Genomic DNA, 14,009 nt, shown 5'->3' on the forward strand with positions numbered 1-14,009 from the left:
TGCTGCTCTCCATAGCTCAGAGGCATAAGGGCAGAGACCAGGAAGAGACTGAGCCTGCTAACTCATTTCTTGCCCTCCACTGGAGCAAAGTGTCCTGCTTAATGTCCTATTTTTCAACAGCTCTATCATCTTTAAGGTGAGGAAAAGAAACCTAGGAGTAAGAGACCCCTACGCCTGCCTACGAGGGAAGTATCAAACAATAAGAAACACTTTATTTTAACTTTACAACATATAAATAGACAAATCTGTGCTTTCTGCTGTAGCTTTTCCTCACCTCCCCGACCCAGGGTTCATGTCACAGTGCCCCTCTGAACTCTGAGAGAAGAGAGAACCACTCCCATCTGTACAAATCTAACAGGTATCACACCCTCCCCAGCTGTCATCTGCTCAGGTCCCGGCTGGTGCCACGACCGCACAGCATCCTTTCCTCTGCAGAGAGGCCAGCAAAGAAGGGATGTAGGAGGGCTTCTGAAAACGTGATCCTCCGGGAAGGGTCAAATTCCAGCATCCTTCTAATCAAGTCGAAGAGTTGTGCATGTTCCAGTGAGTCGTGCAGCATGTATGTCTAAAACAGAAGGGTAGATGCCAGTACAAGAGGAAGCAAACACCAGCCCCTAGTTTTGTGACCTACAGCAAGGTGATGGCTGTCACAACCTCATCAAGTTTGGAGCTCTGTACCTCCTGCCCTTTCCCCAGCACAGAGCTCAGGTAGGGAACCCCACAGGGATTCAGCAGCACTTACCCGCAGCGGCTTGCAGTTCTCTTGGACGTATCTCCCATCAGATGTGTTCTCATCCCACACTAGGTTCCCTTTGTAAAAGTATTTCTGCTTTCTGGAGAGGAGGAAAGAGGTGTTCAGTAAGGCTTACCCACACAGAAGAACAGCAGCCAGTAAAACTGAAAGACAAGACTCAACCGTTTCCCCTAAAACTTGTGATCAAGCTCAAAACCAAAACTTGCAGCAAGTTTCCCATGCTTACACCTACAGAAGTAAGACCTGGTATGTGAAGAGACAGCTGGAGTCCTGACTAATCAACCACCACCAACAGCTGACTGGTCTTTTAGAGTTGAAGTATGGGTTCCTACCGAGTTCTATGGATCATGTGAGATGGAATGGGCCCAAGGATTTTCTCCATCATCACAAGATGTTCACGATTCTCATGGGTCTGCAAAGGAAAAAAAAGCAATGGTGCATTACTTCAGAGCAGAGATCTGATGATGAAAGGTCTGTCTGCTACCCAAGTACAGGATAAGAAGAGAGAAGAGAGGTCTGGAAGTACAGAATCACCATAGTTGGAAACCACCTTCAAGATCATCCACTCCAACCGCCCACCTACCACCGATATTTCCCACTAAACCCTGTCCCTTAGTACAACAGGGCACAGGCCTCATCCATCTGCTTCTTCTCTTGCTTTTCCTAGTCTTCATAGGCACAGTGAAGAAACCAGAAGTGAACATCCTTCCAGCAAGCCATGAGTACTCAAATTGTGAGTTTTCCTGTGCCAATCTTCAAACTTAGCTTCTGAGTTTTTAGCGCCTGGTCTGCCTTTCCCCTCCCTCCTAAGTTCTAGCCTGTTTAGACATTAAGGATGTTTACTTTGGCCGAAGGGTGCAACACCTTTAGCAGGAGTCATACCTGGAAGAGCGTGAAGCCGCGGTAATACTCAAACAAAATGCAGCCAGTACTCCAGACATCGCATGGCTGTGCCCAGCCCAGCTCTGCAAAGAGAATAAAGCTAGCTTTATGCTCCCAGCAAATCCCAGCAGCTTTTCACTAGCTCCTTGGTGGAACTGAGGCTCCCTTAGCCCCGGCAGCACTCACCAAGGATCACTTCTGGGGGACGGTAGTGCCGGGTAGCCACGATAGTGGTGTGGTGCTCGTGATCGAAGGTGGCACTTCCAAAGTCTGCCACGCGGATGCTCGTGTTCCGGATGGATTTCTCCTCACAGCTCTGCAAACAAACAAGTCCTCAGTATTCTTAATAGCTAGTTGAGGATTGAGGTGGGCTTTCCAAGGAGCCCTACTGTCCCTAGAACTGCTCAGTCTGCACTCTTAACCAGAACGACGACAACTACGAAGTTCTGAGCTATTTACATCTCATGTCATTGTTACAGAAAGCTGCTGAACTGCTGCTGTGGACTGAAGCCACTGAGTCAGAGCTTAAGGCTCTTAAAAGACATGGGAGAAAGAGTCCTAACTTCAAATTTGTTCTTGCTGAACAGACTGCAGGACATGTACAGAACAGGGAGGGACATGCAGGCTGTTCCTGGTTTAGTCACTTCTTTTGAGACATAGCTCACCTTTTTCTCATTGTACAGAGTATCAAAGTCGGAATTGACAAACAAGATATTTTCTGGCTTGAGGTCAGTGTGAGTCAGCTGGTTGTCATGTAGAACTGCATAGGTGGGAAAGAAGAGAGAAAAAACATGTAAGAGCCACAAACTAAAGCACTCATGAGCTCTGCCCATCAGAGCACCAAGTCCAGTCATGTACTGGATATTTTCATGTAAGCCAACTCCTTGTTTCCCTCCCAACCCATTTTGATGAGACATGGTAGCCTAGGTGTGGATGGAGTATTTCTGGTAGAGAAGGCACAAAAGAGCTTACAAGGCTCTCCTCCATTCCTATCAGAAGGAAAAGAAAGCAAATTTAAAGACTGCCGCTCCATTCCTACTTTGTCGTCCATAGAAATCAGCACCTCTTGTCTTTCTTACAAGCTTCAGCAAAGAAGCTAGTGTACTCAGGTACCACTATGGATAAAAGCAAAACCAGCAGGTACTGGAGGACAAACAGCTGCTGGCAGCTCCAGAGGCTGGCCCCATGTAACTCACATTTCAAGGCATGGCAGAGCTGGTAGGCCATGTGCCGGATCTGAGGGAGAGGGTATGGCTGGAAATTATTCTCCTTCAGGAACTCAAAAGTGTTCTTGCCAAGAAGTTCAAAGGCAATGCACATGTGGCCGTGGAAGTTGAACCAGTCTGACATCAGGACACACAAGCTTTACAGAGAAGAAAACATGGGATTAAGCATCATTTAGAGACTTGACAGTACAGTAATTCTCCCAACTGTTGCTAAGCAAAAGCTCTGAGCCAGCTGACTTGGAAGCACAATAATCCTATTTGCACACCCCGGCCCCACTTTGCCCAACCACCGTTACATAAAGATCTGTAATACTCTGACTCTCGTGTCAGATAAGCTGTGGTTAATTTTTCCTCGCTATAACCCAGCATGTCAGCTGTTAAGATTTCAGTAAAAAAAAGTTTATAGCAGAATCAGGGAGGTTCTCTTCTTCCAAAACGCGGAGGCATAAGACAGGTTTCCCCTGACAGGAGAGTAGTAGCAGGTATTCCAAGCTTACAATTTGTTCTCCTTGTCCTTCTCTTTGATTTTCTTCAGGACGTTAATTTCCAGCCTGGCTGCCTCACGGTACTTCCCAACATTTTTTATGATTTTCAGTGCCACCTGCGATTTACCTCTGAAAGAGAAGAGACAAAAGGAGTCAGAGCAAAAGCTGTTACTGCCTGCTATACGTGTTCCACAGGGCCCTGCAGCAGCCTTTAGGGCCACACTAAGAAATACAAACAGGCACAGGAAGGAGCCTTTAGAAGCTTGGGATGAGTAAGTGATAGCGCACAAAAACCAGCGAGGTCGCTGGGCAAGAGATTAGATGTTCTGTCCTTATCCCAACCTTGAGAAGTGCTTATATACCCACAAATGTTTGAAGTGAAAGGCTCAAGTAACACCCGAAAGAGAGCTGCAGCAAACTCTGCAAATACTCCACGTCCTGACCCAGCAGTCCCTAAGGTCACCTGCCACTCCAGCAGACAACTCCTCTTTCCAACTGCGTCTGAGGAGGCAGGAGATCCCAGCAGCTCCTGTGCTAAGCTGACCCTGGGGCTCAGAGCCAGATGAAAGGTTGGGAAGAGATCGGAGTCAAATGTAATCACAGGAGAGGACGAAAAAAGAAGCGCCGTGGCAGATTAAGAGGCTGCTTTCCCATCTGGCTAGCCCAGCCCTGGAGTTCCCTGCTTTTACAGTAGGGCAGTAGAGCAGCGCTGTGCTGAAGCTCTCAGCGGCTGAATAGTGCATTATAGTGGCAGCATAAATCTTGCCACCCTCACGACCCTCCGGGTTCGCAGCACGACGGATAGACAAGGTGTTGGGAAGTGAAAACCACCTACCTGGCGTGGTCTACACACTCCACAACTTTGCCAAAAGTGCCTTCGCCAAGGCTGCCGACAATTTCATCTAGGAGAGAAAACAGGAGCAGATGTGAACTCGAGTGGAGTGGTGAGAGCTGAGCTCCTGCAATTCACAGCAATAAAGTGTCAAAACAAAAACGTCTCTCACTGCTACGCTCTTTAAAACTCAAGTGACTATTGTCTGCCTCAGGCAATTTACTCATCAGTCCATTTATAAGCAATAAACACTAGGAGACCCCTCCAGTACAATAAGAGAGATCTCGTCTAACACGGGGATAGAAAGTAGAGGTAAAGTTTTACGAAAGGTGGCTGTACATCGCTCTTGAAGCCAATCGCCGATCCTGCACACCAGGTGGCCTTCCTTGTCATCTTCCACGCTCCTGCTGCGCTTACTGCTCTGTTGGCTTCTCTGTACGCACCGCCCCCCGAAACGGCATACGACCGAGTGCGCACAGCGGGCAGTTCCGAGTGGCAGATTGGGTGGTCATTCAAAGGTGGAGACGACGGTGCGTCGGTGGTTGGATTTTCCAGATCCCAGCATTTCATAAGGCACACAGCATATATAACGATAGGGATATTGCAAGGGACACGTCAAGACACAAACTAACTTCAAAACAGAAAAGTAATCAACAGCTACAGGTATGTAAAGAAAACTCTCGTTAGCTACAGCGGCTGGTGCCACTGCTCTAAGCAGGGAAAGGTCCCCCTCTTCTCTGCAGGGCAGCAACTGGGGAGCTCCAGGTACTGGCTCGACACCACCGCTCCCCCAGAGTTTGCACAGAGGAGCAACATCCTCAGGAGCACCAGAGGCCCCAGAGGCACAAGGAGGAAGAGGGCTTTGCCAGAAGAATGTCATTTTTCTCCGCTGGCAAACATGATGAAGGGTAAAGGAGCTGGACAGGCTGTCCAGTAGAAGCCAGAGTAGCAGTTGTCCCCATACAGCCTGCTCTCTTATACCCTGGCTAACAGGTCGCCAGCTCCCTAGTGCGTCCTGCCACTTCTCGACAGAATCAACGAGGTTGATCCTCCATCTCTACACCTGACTGGCTGCAAGCAGATCTAACACTGCTCTTTTTCCTTCGGGTGTAATTTTAAGCCTGGAAGAACTTTAGGAACAGGTCAAATGAATCCCCAGGGAGTGTTTCACTGCAGGTGTTCACTACAGGTACAAGGTCATGTTTACTCCTGTTACTGCTAGCTTCTACTGGACAACCAGCCAAACGTTCCCAGAAAGACTAGGTCCAAAGAGAGCTGTCCTAATTCCTGATCTTTTCCATTTAGCCTTAAAAATGGAAACAAAGCTCTACATTTCCATGCCTGGACTTCTATCAGGCTTGTCTTCTGTACCCCTTGCCCCACGCCCAGTCCAAAATGGGAAGCTACAGACCCCCAGAGGTAAGCTGAAACAGAGAAGGAGGTAGAGAGGAGAGAGGACAGTTGAGAGAGCTGTGAGTCTTCAAAGAATTCAGATCACACCAACCCAAACCTGCACACTGGATCACCGCACACAAACCACACTGTAACATTTTAGTCACAGCCCTGGCTCTTTCTAAGGCAAAAATTAAAAAGTCAATGGGAAAGGAGTGAAAGGAGGAAAGCAACAGACCGTCAGAAGTTCCAAGCCATGCAGATATCCACTGTAGCTGCAGGGATCAGGACTCGGTCACTTAATTGTAATCACAGGTAAAAGCAACAAACGTGCACGATAGAAACTTTCCTTACTGGAGAGAAGTGAGGCATACACAGAGTCTGATACCTCACAGCACTTCCAGGACATTCACGAGACAATCCTCCCTACCCCGTGCCAAATAATTCCATCTAATCCTCAAAACCTCTTGGGAAGGAACACCCCATTCCATTAGAATCAGGGTGGAAAAAACAGCGTTTTCAAAGAAAGGGAAGTCTGAGGAGAGCTGCATGGAACCAGGCAAAGAGGACACATGTATTCTCAAAGGGTGCAGGGCTCTGCTAAGCACGGTGGGACAGGAGTTAATACCAAGGGCTAACGGCTCAGAAGAACAAGGCTCGATACGGCTGGCTGACCCCATTTGGTGCGGGATGCTGGCACAAACCAAACCAACACTGCCCTCACGGAGCACTCCGTACCACCGCTGCATACCAAATCCCCGCCAAGAAGCACGGATATGCAGAAGCGAGGCCTCTGCTGCCTATAAACACACACAACCAGCAGCCCAGCTGGCCTGGAGCCAGGGCTCATCTATTAGAGTGTCACGTGTGCGCCATCTGAAGCCTTCACTCATCCCCTCCCCTGGCCATGGAGAGCACAGCTTAGTTTCCTCACGTATTAAAGCTACAGGGGCCGGGCTAGGAAAAACTGAGAGCTACAAATGCTCCTCGCTTAACAAGACACATTCTAGGGACTACAGACTGCACGTAATCAAAACAAACACAAAAACGAGATTAGAGGTACTCACCCAGAGCGTTCAGAGCTAGAAGGAGGTAAGAATGGTTAACGCCTGACCAATCCCGAGCTCGTTCTGGATGCTACTCACCGAGGAGGCACTGCTACAAGACCTGGTCCTGCGTTTCCTGCAGTGGTGCTGGTGCTTCCTGTCACGGTGCTGCTCTCTGTCCCGGGATCGCCGCCAGGTCCGCGTGCGGGTCGAGGAATAGTCCTCGTCGAAGGACGGGCTCCGCTCTTCCAATCTGTAGGCATCGCTGTCCCGTCGGTCTCTGTATCTCCTGTGATAAGGCATCCTGTCGTGGCTGCAGCACAAACAACATTTGTCAGTCTGGAAAAGCATCAAAAGTGCCGTCCTGCCCCAGCGGGGTGAGAGCCCCCCCACACCAAGCCGTCAGTGTGCACAGGCACAGTGATCATTAATTAGCAAGAGCCACAAGGAATGTTTGGTCTCTGCTCTACAGCTACGCCTGCCTCTAGCCACAATTAACGGCTGCAAATACATAAGGGGGGGCTTTAGGCTGCCTTCTGCATCCCAGCTGCTCTAATCAAGCAGCTTCCACTCATGCCCTGCTTCACATGCATGCCAAGCCATCTTTTAGGTGGATGCCGCTGCTCAGAGAAATCACAGCATATGGGCAATGATAAACACGAATGTGATCAGCAGCAATGTTTTGGGCAAGCATCTGGCCAGGCTGCTGCCATCTCTCATACACAGCTGACAGCAAGGAGCAATCACTGCTGCAGCCAAGACCACACTACAGCCACACCGGTCTGCAAACAGAAACCTGTCTTTCTTTCCCCTATGTTTTGGCAGCAACTGACTTTCTCGCTGGCAGCTTAAGAGAATGTGGATAAATGCAGAGTCAGAGTCATTATGGTTGGAAAACACCTCTGAGGTCAGCAAATCCAACCGTCAGCCCACCCCCACCACGCCCACAACACACAGCCCCAAGTGCCACATCTCCATACTCCCTGCACACCTGTGCTGGGTCACTCCATCTCAGACCGAGGACAAAACATCACTCTCCCTGCCAGGACAGCAGCTGCCTTGGCTCACACTAACCCAAATCCCTCCAAAAGCTCCAACCGTGCCTCTGTGAAATCTCAGGGCTTAGAAATACCGACCCAAAGGAACCTGTATAAGGGAACCCATGTGAGGCTGAGAGCCTGCAGACAGAGGGGCCAAAAGATTTTCTCTTGGGTTTTTCTTCCTTAGAAGAAGCTGGCATTTCATCCGTTTGGAGCTGAACTCTGTGACCCAACCCAGGACATTCTGCAATTCACTGATGGCACAGAGAACACCGGTTCGTGTTGCCTGGGTGCTTGGAATTACTGCGGCAGGGCAGGGGCAGCAGAAACATTGTTTTGAGCTGCGATCGTTTCAGGAGATGGTTGACAGAGGAACACAACGCCAGTGCTGCCAGTAACGCCGGGTCTCGCCGTACTTTTATTGCGGCCGCAGCCCCCCGCGCCGCCGCCGCCCTCACCTCCTGGATCGCGACCTCCTGGGCAGCTCCCTGCGGGGCTGGCAGCGCAGGCGGCCCTCGTAGGCCCTGCTCCGGGAGCGCCTCCTCTTCCAGCGCGGCCCCCAGCACGGCTCCTGCTCCGGGGAGCGGTACCTCTTGCAGTGATGCATCTGCGGACACGAGGAGCGCGCTCAGCTCCCGCCGCGGCCCGCCGTCCCCCCGCAGCCGTCAGACCGCCCCCGTGCCCCGTTAACCCGCCCCTCGGGGCCCTCCGACCTCCCCTGCGGGGTTCGGTCCGTCCCCCCGAGCGCCGTTGAACGCCCCCCGGAGCCGTTAAGCCGCCCCCGGCCGCGTCGCGCCGCTCACCGCCCCTCGGCCCCTCTGCGTTCGGAGGGTGCGGCCCGGTCCGGCCCAGCCCAGCAGCGCCTCCGCTCCCGCTCTGCCCCCCACTTCCGCTTCCGCCGCTTGCCCCGCCCCCCTCGGCGCCGTTCTAGCCACCGCTCTCTGTGGCCCGGAGGTTAACCCCTTGCGCGCCGCGGGGAGGAGGTTCCTTCCCAGCTCCTCGCCTCCAGGATGCGCCGACCGAAACGACTCGGGGAGGGTGGTGACAGCATCCTCGTCCCTTGGAGCCCTCTCTAAGCCCGGTTTATAGCTGCTGACCACTGCAAGAGGCCGCCGAGCACAGGGCTGAGGACCCCTTTCAAGATGGAATCTTTGGGGCGAAACCCCCGCACGTGTCTCCAGCCCCCCCGGCTCACCCAGCACGGCCCACCCCATCCCAGGGGCTGATTCCCCCCCTCGCCAACCAGTGCTGCCCCCAAAGAAGCTGTCGGGTCACAGTGTGAAGAGGTAGAAGTTTATTGGAATATAAACATTCAGATAACGTGTAAGATAGAAAAAACCCAACAACAACATATACAGACACTTGTTGGAAGGAGACGTTGAGGTATTTATCCACCGCCTAGGCTATCACATTTCTTTTTTTATTTACTTATTTTTACTTTAAATAGGTAAGAAAACGAGTAGCAAGGCTGCTGCCGTTGTTTGGTGAGAACATTCTGACCCGAATTCCTCCAGAGCGCCGCGTCCCACTGCAGCCCCACTGCTGTGCCAGCCCGGAGCTGGGATGTGGGGCAGCACTCCCATCCCACGGCCGCGCCGAGCAGCCACGGGCTTCTCATCCTTATTATTTTTTTGGCTGCTCGCTGTGAAACTTTCGCTGGTTTGGAGTTGGAAGAGAAATTAGACGCACTGCAAAGCGGAACGCTTCACCCGAGGAACAGTCCTACCCGCAGTACCAAAACCCTGAGTACTCTACAATCCAACGCGCTGAGTGAAATGAATGGGAGCCGGGGGCTCGCCCAGCCCACCCCGCTCCTCCGCCCTCCCTCTGCTGCTGGTTTCTATAACCCCATCCCCAGCACCCGGCAGCTCAGTAGGTGACCCGGACACTGCAAGAGTGCCAGCATCAAACCCAGGCCTGGGGAAGGGTTACTCTTCACAGTCTGAACGGCCGGTCCCCACCGCTGCACGATGAGGGACCGGGGTATTGTTGCAGCTTATTTTACTGAGGTATCTGTTACGCATCCCGACTTGTTTCTTTCCCTGAATTGGATACAAAACAATCTGTTAGTCCCTGTCTAGTTCCAGTCTAGTTGTGTAAAGCTTATAAACATTAATACTCTAGTAGTGTCGAAGCTGTTTAGCAGTTCAGTGATTCGAGTGCCTTTCTGTGCAAGAGAACACAACGTTAGCATGTGATACATAAGCAAAAACACCCATTACTAACCTCTGCTCCCCAGGACCAGAGAAGAAAGCACAAGGAAAAGCAAAAAAGTCCCCCAGTCCCACTCTTAGGAAAGAGCCCCCAAACCCACCCCCATCTCCAAAAAAAAAAAAAAAAAAAAGGAAAAAAAAGAAAAAAAGAACCGAACCGAAAAAAAAAAAGGGGGGAAAAAAGAACAACCTGAATAAGTCAGTGTGGGAAGTCCTCTCTGAGTAGAGACAATGAAATGCTTTGGAGGCCTGTGGGTCTGCCAGGCGAGTACGAGCAGCTCTGCTTCCCCAGTGCACTGCTGCCACCAAGAGCCACCAGGAGCAGAACCGATTCCAGGACACGAGCGCTCCCAGCACTCCCTCCCTCCCTGTCCTCCCCAGGGCTGACAGCGAGCTGACCTGGGCCACGGACAGAACCTGACTGCAGGGAGCTGGGGTCTGCTGCACGTGGGGGGTTTTCACAAGGGCAGAGGCCAGCCCTGTCACCTGAGCTGCAGGCTGGGGGGAAGGAAAGCCGAGGTGGCACCCATCTCTGCTGCCAGCAGGCTGCTGCTCTGCTCCCCACGAGACTGAAGTGTCAGAAAGCATTTTCCTGCTGCAGGTTTCGGGTACGTCTGTAGTGTAAGCAGGGCTTCGTCCCCCAGCTGCACCGAGCAGCTTTGCTACAGGGAAGCACAGATCACGGAATACCAAGAAGTGAAACAGGGACTCTGGATGCAGCCTTGTGTCCAACGTGAAGGACAGAACCCCTAACTCAGCTGTAAGCCGTGCCCTCCTTTCCTACCTCTACCTGTCCTGTGCTATGCGCGTGTCCTGGGACAGGGCTGTCTCCTTGCTAGCCTAAAAGATGGGGAAGCCACTGCTCCTTCGCTCTGATTTTTCTGTCTTTGGTGCTACGATTAAAAATAAAAAATAAACACAACATCAGCAAAACCACATATTAAAAAAAAAAAAACAACAACAAAACAACAAACCAAGCAATAAGATATGCCAACACTTCCTGAAGAGGTTAAAAAACAACCCGAAAACAAACAAACAAACAAAAAAAACCAACCCCAACAATAAGTACATATCTGAGGTATTTCATCTGCTCAAAAAACCTGACTGGGGCCTGAAGGATGGAAAGGACGTCACCAGGGCAGGAGGGATGGTGCTCGGGTCTGGTCTGCGGGCTGGGGAATGTGTGAGGCAGAGCGAGGCCACCTGGGCAGCAGCTCGTGGGCAGCCTCTGCTTGCTTTACGTGGGCTGGAAGGGAGAGGATGAGGAAGGGCTTGATTCTCTTTCCTCTGCTTCCCCACAGGAGAGCATCTTGGCTGATGGAGATTTGTTTTCTTTCTGCTCACGTGCAACTTGAAGAGGGATGTGGAGAGCACCCTCCAAAAAGAAGCTGCCCCAGGAAGTCCAGATCAAGCTGTTTGTGTCAAGAGGAGCAAAGAATCAGAGCCAAACAAAGGCAAGGTTTGGGGGAAATGTCAGTAGGATGAATTCCCTAAGGAGAAACAGACGAGGTCAAGGGCGTTTAAAAATTGGCTGAAAGCTTGAAAAAGGCAACAACAGTAGGGAACAGGCCAGCACCAGCCAGAAGGACGAAGCAGCTGATGGAGAGGGATTTTTCTGTCTATGGGCCAAGCGTAGCAGTGAGAACATCCTTCCCAGGTAGACCTCAGAGAGAGGAGAAGGAGGCTCATCGCATCTCTGGGGCTAAACCAGCAAGGACTGTGGCCCAAGGGGAGGACAGACGAGCCCTGGACCGTGACAGAGCCTGAGGAAGAGAAGCGAGGAAGCTCTCCTGGCAGAAGCCATGGGAGGAGAGGGGCGAGGCAGCCTGCCGGCTGTTCCGATTGTCAACAAACTGAGCCGAGCCGCGGCTCGAGGAGAAGCCCGTTTCCCTGCCCCGATGCCAGCTCTTTCCACCTGCCTTGGTGACGTCTCAGCCATCTCTCCGCCCGCCGATCCCTGATTGAAAAACGCCAGGTGTGCCCCCCCTCTCTGCGTGCCACCCCCCAAGAGGAACACAGCAAACCCTGGGAGGAGGAGGAGGAGGAAGAAAACAGAAGTGAAAGGGAGGAAGAAAGGAGAGAACAAAGAAAAAGGCTGGACAAACAGGCGATGAAGAAAAAACTCGCTGGCATGGAAAGGTTTCAGCATCATCATCATCATCATCTTGCCGTTGGCCAACCACGAAGCAGGTTCCTTGAGATGAGGTAATCTGTGCGACTCCTTCCCGGCTCGCTCCCCGCCGCGAGCAGAGAGGAAGAGCTGCCGGAGGCCAGTGTGAGACAGCAAGCTCGGCCGTCCATCAGAGAGACCAGCTAGTGGAGGGCTCTGCGCTGGGGGTTCCCCGCGATGAGGTAGGGCTGGGGGAGCAGTGGGAGCTGCTGCTGCTGCTGCAGGAGCTCTGCGAGCCTGCGAGGAGGTGGACGACTGGCTTCTGGGCAAAGAGCACGCCTGCAAGGCACAGAGGTAAGGGAAGAGTTAGGGGGATGTGGGGGAGATGCAGCAAAGGGTGGCTGACGCAGCCCCAGAGGCTTCATCCTTATAGTACGAGGCCAGTGGGCTTGGAGGCAGATCAGAGCGTCAGTGATGACATGGAAATAAAAGCTGAGTTAAAGCTCTCCTCAAGAGCAGGAGGAGGATAGCAGTCCTTCCTGCTAGCACTGAATACCACGTCCTTCCCATGTACAAGTTGGACTTACAGAATCATAGACTCACAGAATCACAGAACGGCCTGGGTTGAAAAGGACCACAATGCTCATCCAGTTCCAACCCCCTGCTGTGTGCAGGTCGCCAACCAGCAGCCCAGGCTGCCCAGAGTCACATCCAGCCTGGCCTTGAATGCCTCCGGGGATGGGGCATCCACAGCCTCCTTGGGCAACCTGTTCCAGTGCCTCACCACCCTCTGGGTGAAAAACTTCCTCCTAATACCTATTTTCTCACCAGGTCCTCACTTGTCTGCCACACCAAAAGGCCACTTGTGAGCTGTCAGCAAAATGCTGCTTGAGGACTGCTCGAGAGCAGACAGATCACAGCAGAAAGTGAATGACGTTACAGTAACAACCCTTGCACAAACAGGAAATCACCAAAAACCAGCACTCGAGAGAGTTTCTGAATGTAGAAACTCCACCACTGAAGGGAAAGAGCGTTAATTTTGCCTACCTAGAACTGAAAAATGAGAAAAACTCATCTCCTGCTGTAATTTCTAAGCTGGACAAACCGCATGCAGTGCTCTGGAAAATGAGTAGCCCTGGGAGCGTGGCACCCTCCCCACATCCTGCTGGGCACTCCCACCCCCTCCCCAAGGAGCAGTCCCTTCTCACCAGCATAAATTGTGCCATTAATCTCCACCGACATGTTAATGCTCCCAATGCCATTAGGTGACAAATTCAGTGCTGCCGCCGCTGCCGAGTCGGGTTTGTCTTCTTTCAAGAAAAGAAACACAGAGTTAGAGAGTAATGAGGGCAGCCGTCCCGTTTCTAGAGCCAATCGAAGGTACACCGCTCCTCCTCTTGTCTCTCTGATGAGGAAACCCCCACGTGATGCCTTACAAAGGTGTCGAAGTGTTAATGTGTGAACTGTGCGTGGGCTGGGATCCCACTGCTGTCTGCGAATCTCTCGGGCTGAATTAACAATCATAGAAAAAATAGAAGGAGTTGTCTGTGCATATGCTTAAGATGGCTGGGCTGCAGCCACGTACCCAGCTCTTGTTCAGGGCCCCTTCATCAGGGTGGGGACTCTCAGGGAGCTGCAGTTCCTTACGGTGTGCGGGGCTCAGGTTGCAGCAACTCCAGCGGCCACTGGAGGGAGAGGGGCTTCCCAAAGCACCAAGCATCCAGACGGAGCCTTCCTGGCTGTCCCTAAGAGCATGTGAAATCTGTTTGTTTTTCTTCTGTCCCCTCCGCATCGAGAGCCCTTTCTAAGCCCACGTGGGAAGCACCAATGCGTAGTAGGAGGCTGGTTTGTTCTGATGTTAAAGGAGAGATGAACATCATAATCTCCTGGATGCTTCTGAAGCCTCCAACTAAACCAGCCTGGAACTGCTCCTCTGTGCCCACAAATTCAGCCTTACAGTTTGCACAGCTGTGCCATGGTTACCAGCCCAGCCTGTGTTGGTTTTGGGGCATTGTGCTGTTAAAACAGA

The 14,009-nt window shown here is 51.9% G+C and overlaps 2 protein-coding genes across 4 annotated transcripts in view; both read right to left on the bottom strand.

Moving 5' to 3' along the window:
• Positions 1 to 179: 179 nt before the first annotated feature.
• Positions 180 to 8,609, bottom strand: CLK3 (CDC like kinase 3). Of its 2 annotated transcripts, none has more exons than XM_085233619.1 (13): positions 8,461 to 8,609; positions 8,116 to 8,264; positions 6,717 to 6,930; positions 4,519 to 4,612; positions 4,183 to 4,249; positions 3,360 to 3,476; positions 2,833 to 2,999; positions 2,302 to 2,396; positions 1,823 to 1,952; positions 1,637 to 1,719; positions 1,087 to 1,166; positions 743 to 833; positions 180 to 565 (listed from the first exon to the last, which is right to left on the bottom strand). In XM_085233619.1, the coding sequence occupies exons 2-13, from the start codon at positions 8,262 to 8,264 to the stop codon at positions 380 to 382; spliced, it is 1,473 nt and encodes a 490-aa protein (XP_085089745.1). In that variant the 5' UTR covers positions 8,461 to 8,609; the 3' UTR covers positions 180 to 379. The 2 variants fall into 2 exon arrangements, with proteins under 2 accessions (XP_085089745.1, XP_085089746.1); XM_085233620.1 differs by having other exon boundaries at positions 8,371 to 8,507.
• A 319-nt stretch (positions 8,610 to 8,928) lies between these two features.
• ARID3B (AT-rich interaction domain 3B) overlaps positions 8,929 to 14,009 on the bottom strand; it is a 31,074-nt gene continuing 25,993 nt past the window's right edge. The window contains exons 8-9 of one of the 2 annotated variants that reach the window (XM_085233700.1): positions 13,189 to 13,287; positions 8,929 to 12,319 (exon numbers count right to left, since the gene is read on the bottom strand). In XM_085233700.1, coding sequence (XP_085089826.1) covers positions 12,171 to 12,319; positions 13,189 to 13,287 — 248 coding nt within the window. In that variant the 3' untranslated portion in view covers positions 8,929 to 12,170. Of the gene's footprint in view, positions 12,320 to 13,188; positions 13,291 to 14,009 lie in introns of both variants that reach the window. The other variant, XM_010717192.3, reaches the window with a different exon arrangement.

Source organism: Meleagris gallopavo, chromosome 12 (genome assembly GCF_905368555.1).
Source record: "Meleagris gallopavo chromosome 12, MGAL_WU_HG_1.1, whole genome shotgun sequence".
NCBI lineage: Eukaryota > Metazoa > Chordata > Aves > Galliformes > Phasianidae > Meleagris > Meleagris gallopavo.

What these genes read in the sequence shown, in the direction of transcription:
- CLK3 (XM_085233619.1), bottom strand. Translation starts at nt 8,264, where the DNA reads ATGCATCACTGCAAGAGGTACCGCTCCCCGGAGCAGGAGCCGTGCTGG. An exon ending in GCTCTGCCATGCCTTGAAAT is followed by an intron (nt 2,397 to 2,832) that starts GTGAGTTACATG and finishes CCACCTATGCAG; the next exon opens with TTCTACATGACAACCAGCTG. An exon ending in GCGGCTTCACGCTCTTCCAG is followed by an intron (nt 1,167 to 1,636) that starts GTATGACTCCTG and finishes TTTCCTTTGCAG; the next exon opens with ACCCATGAGAATCGTGAACA.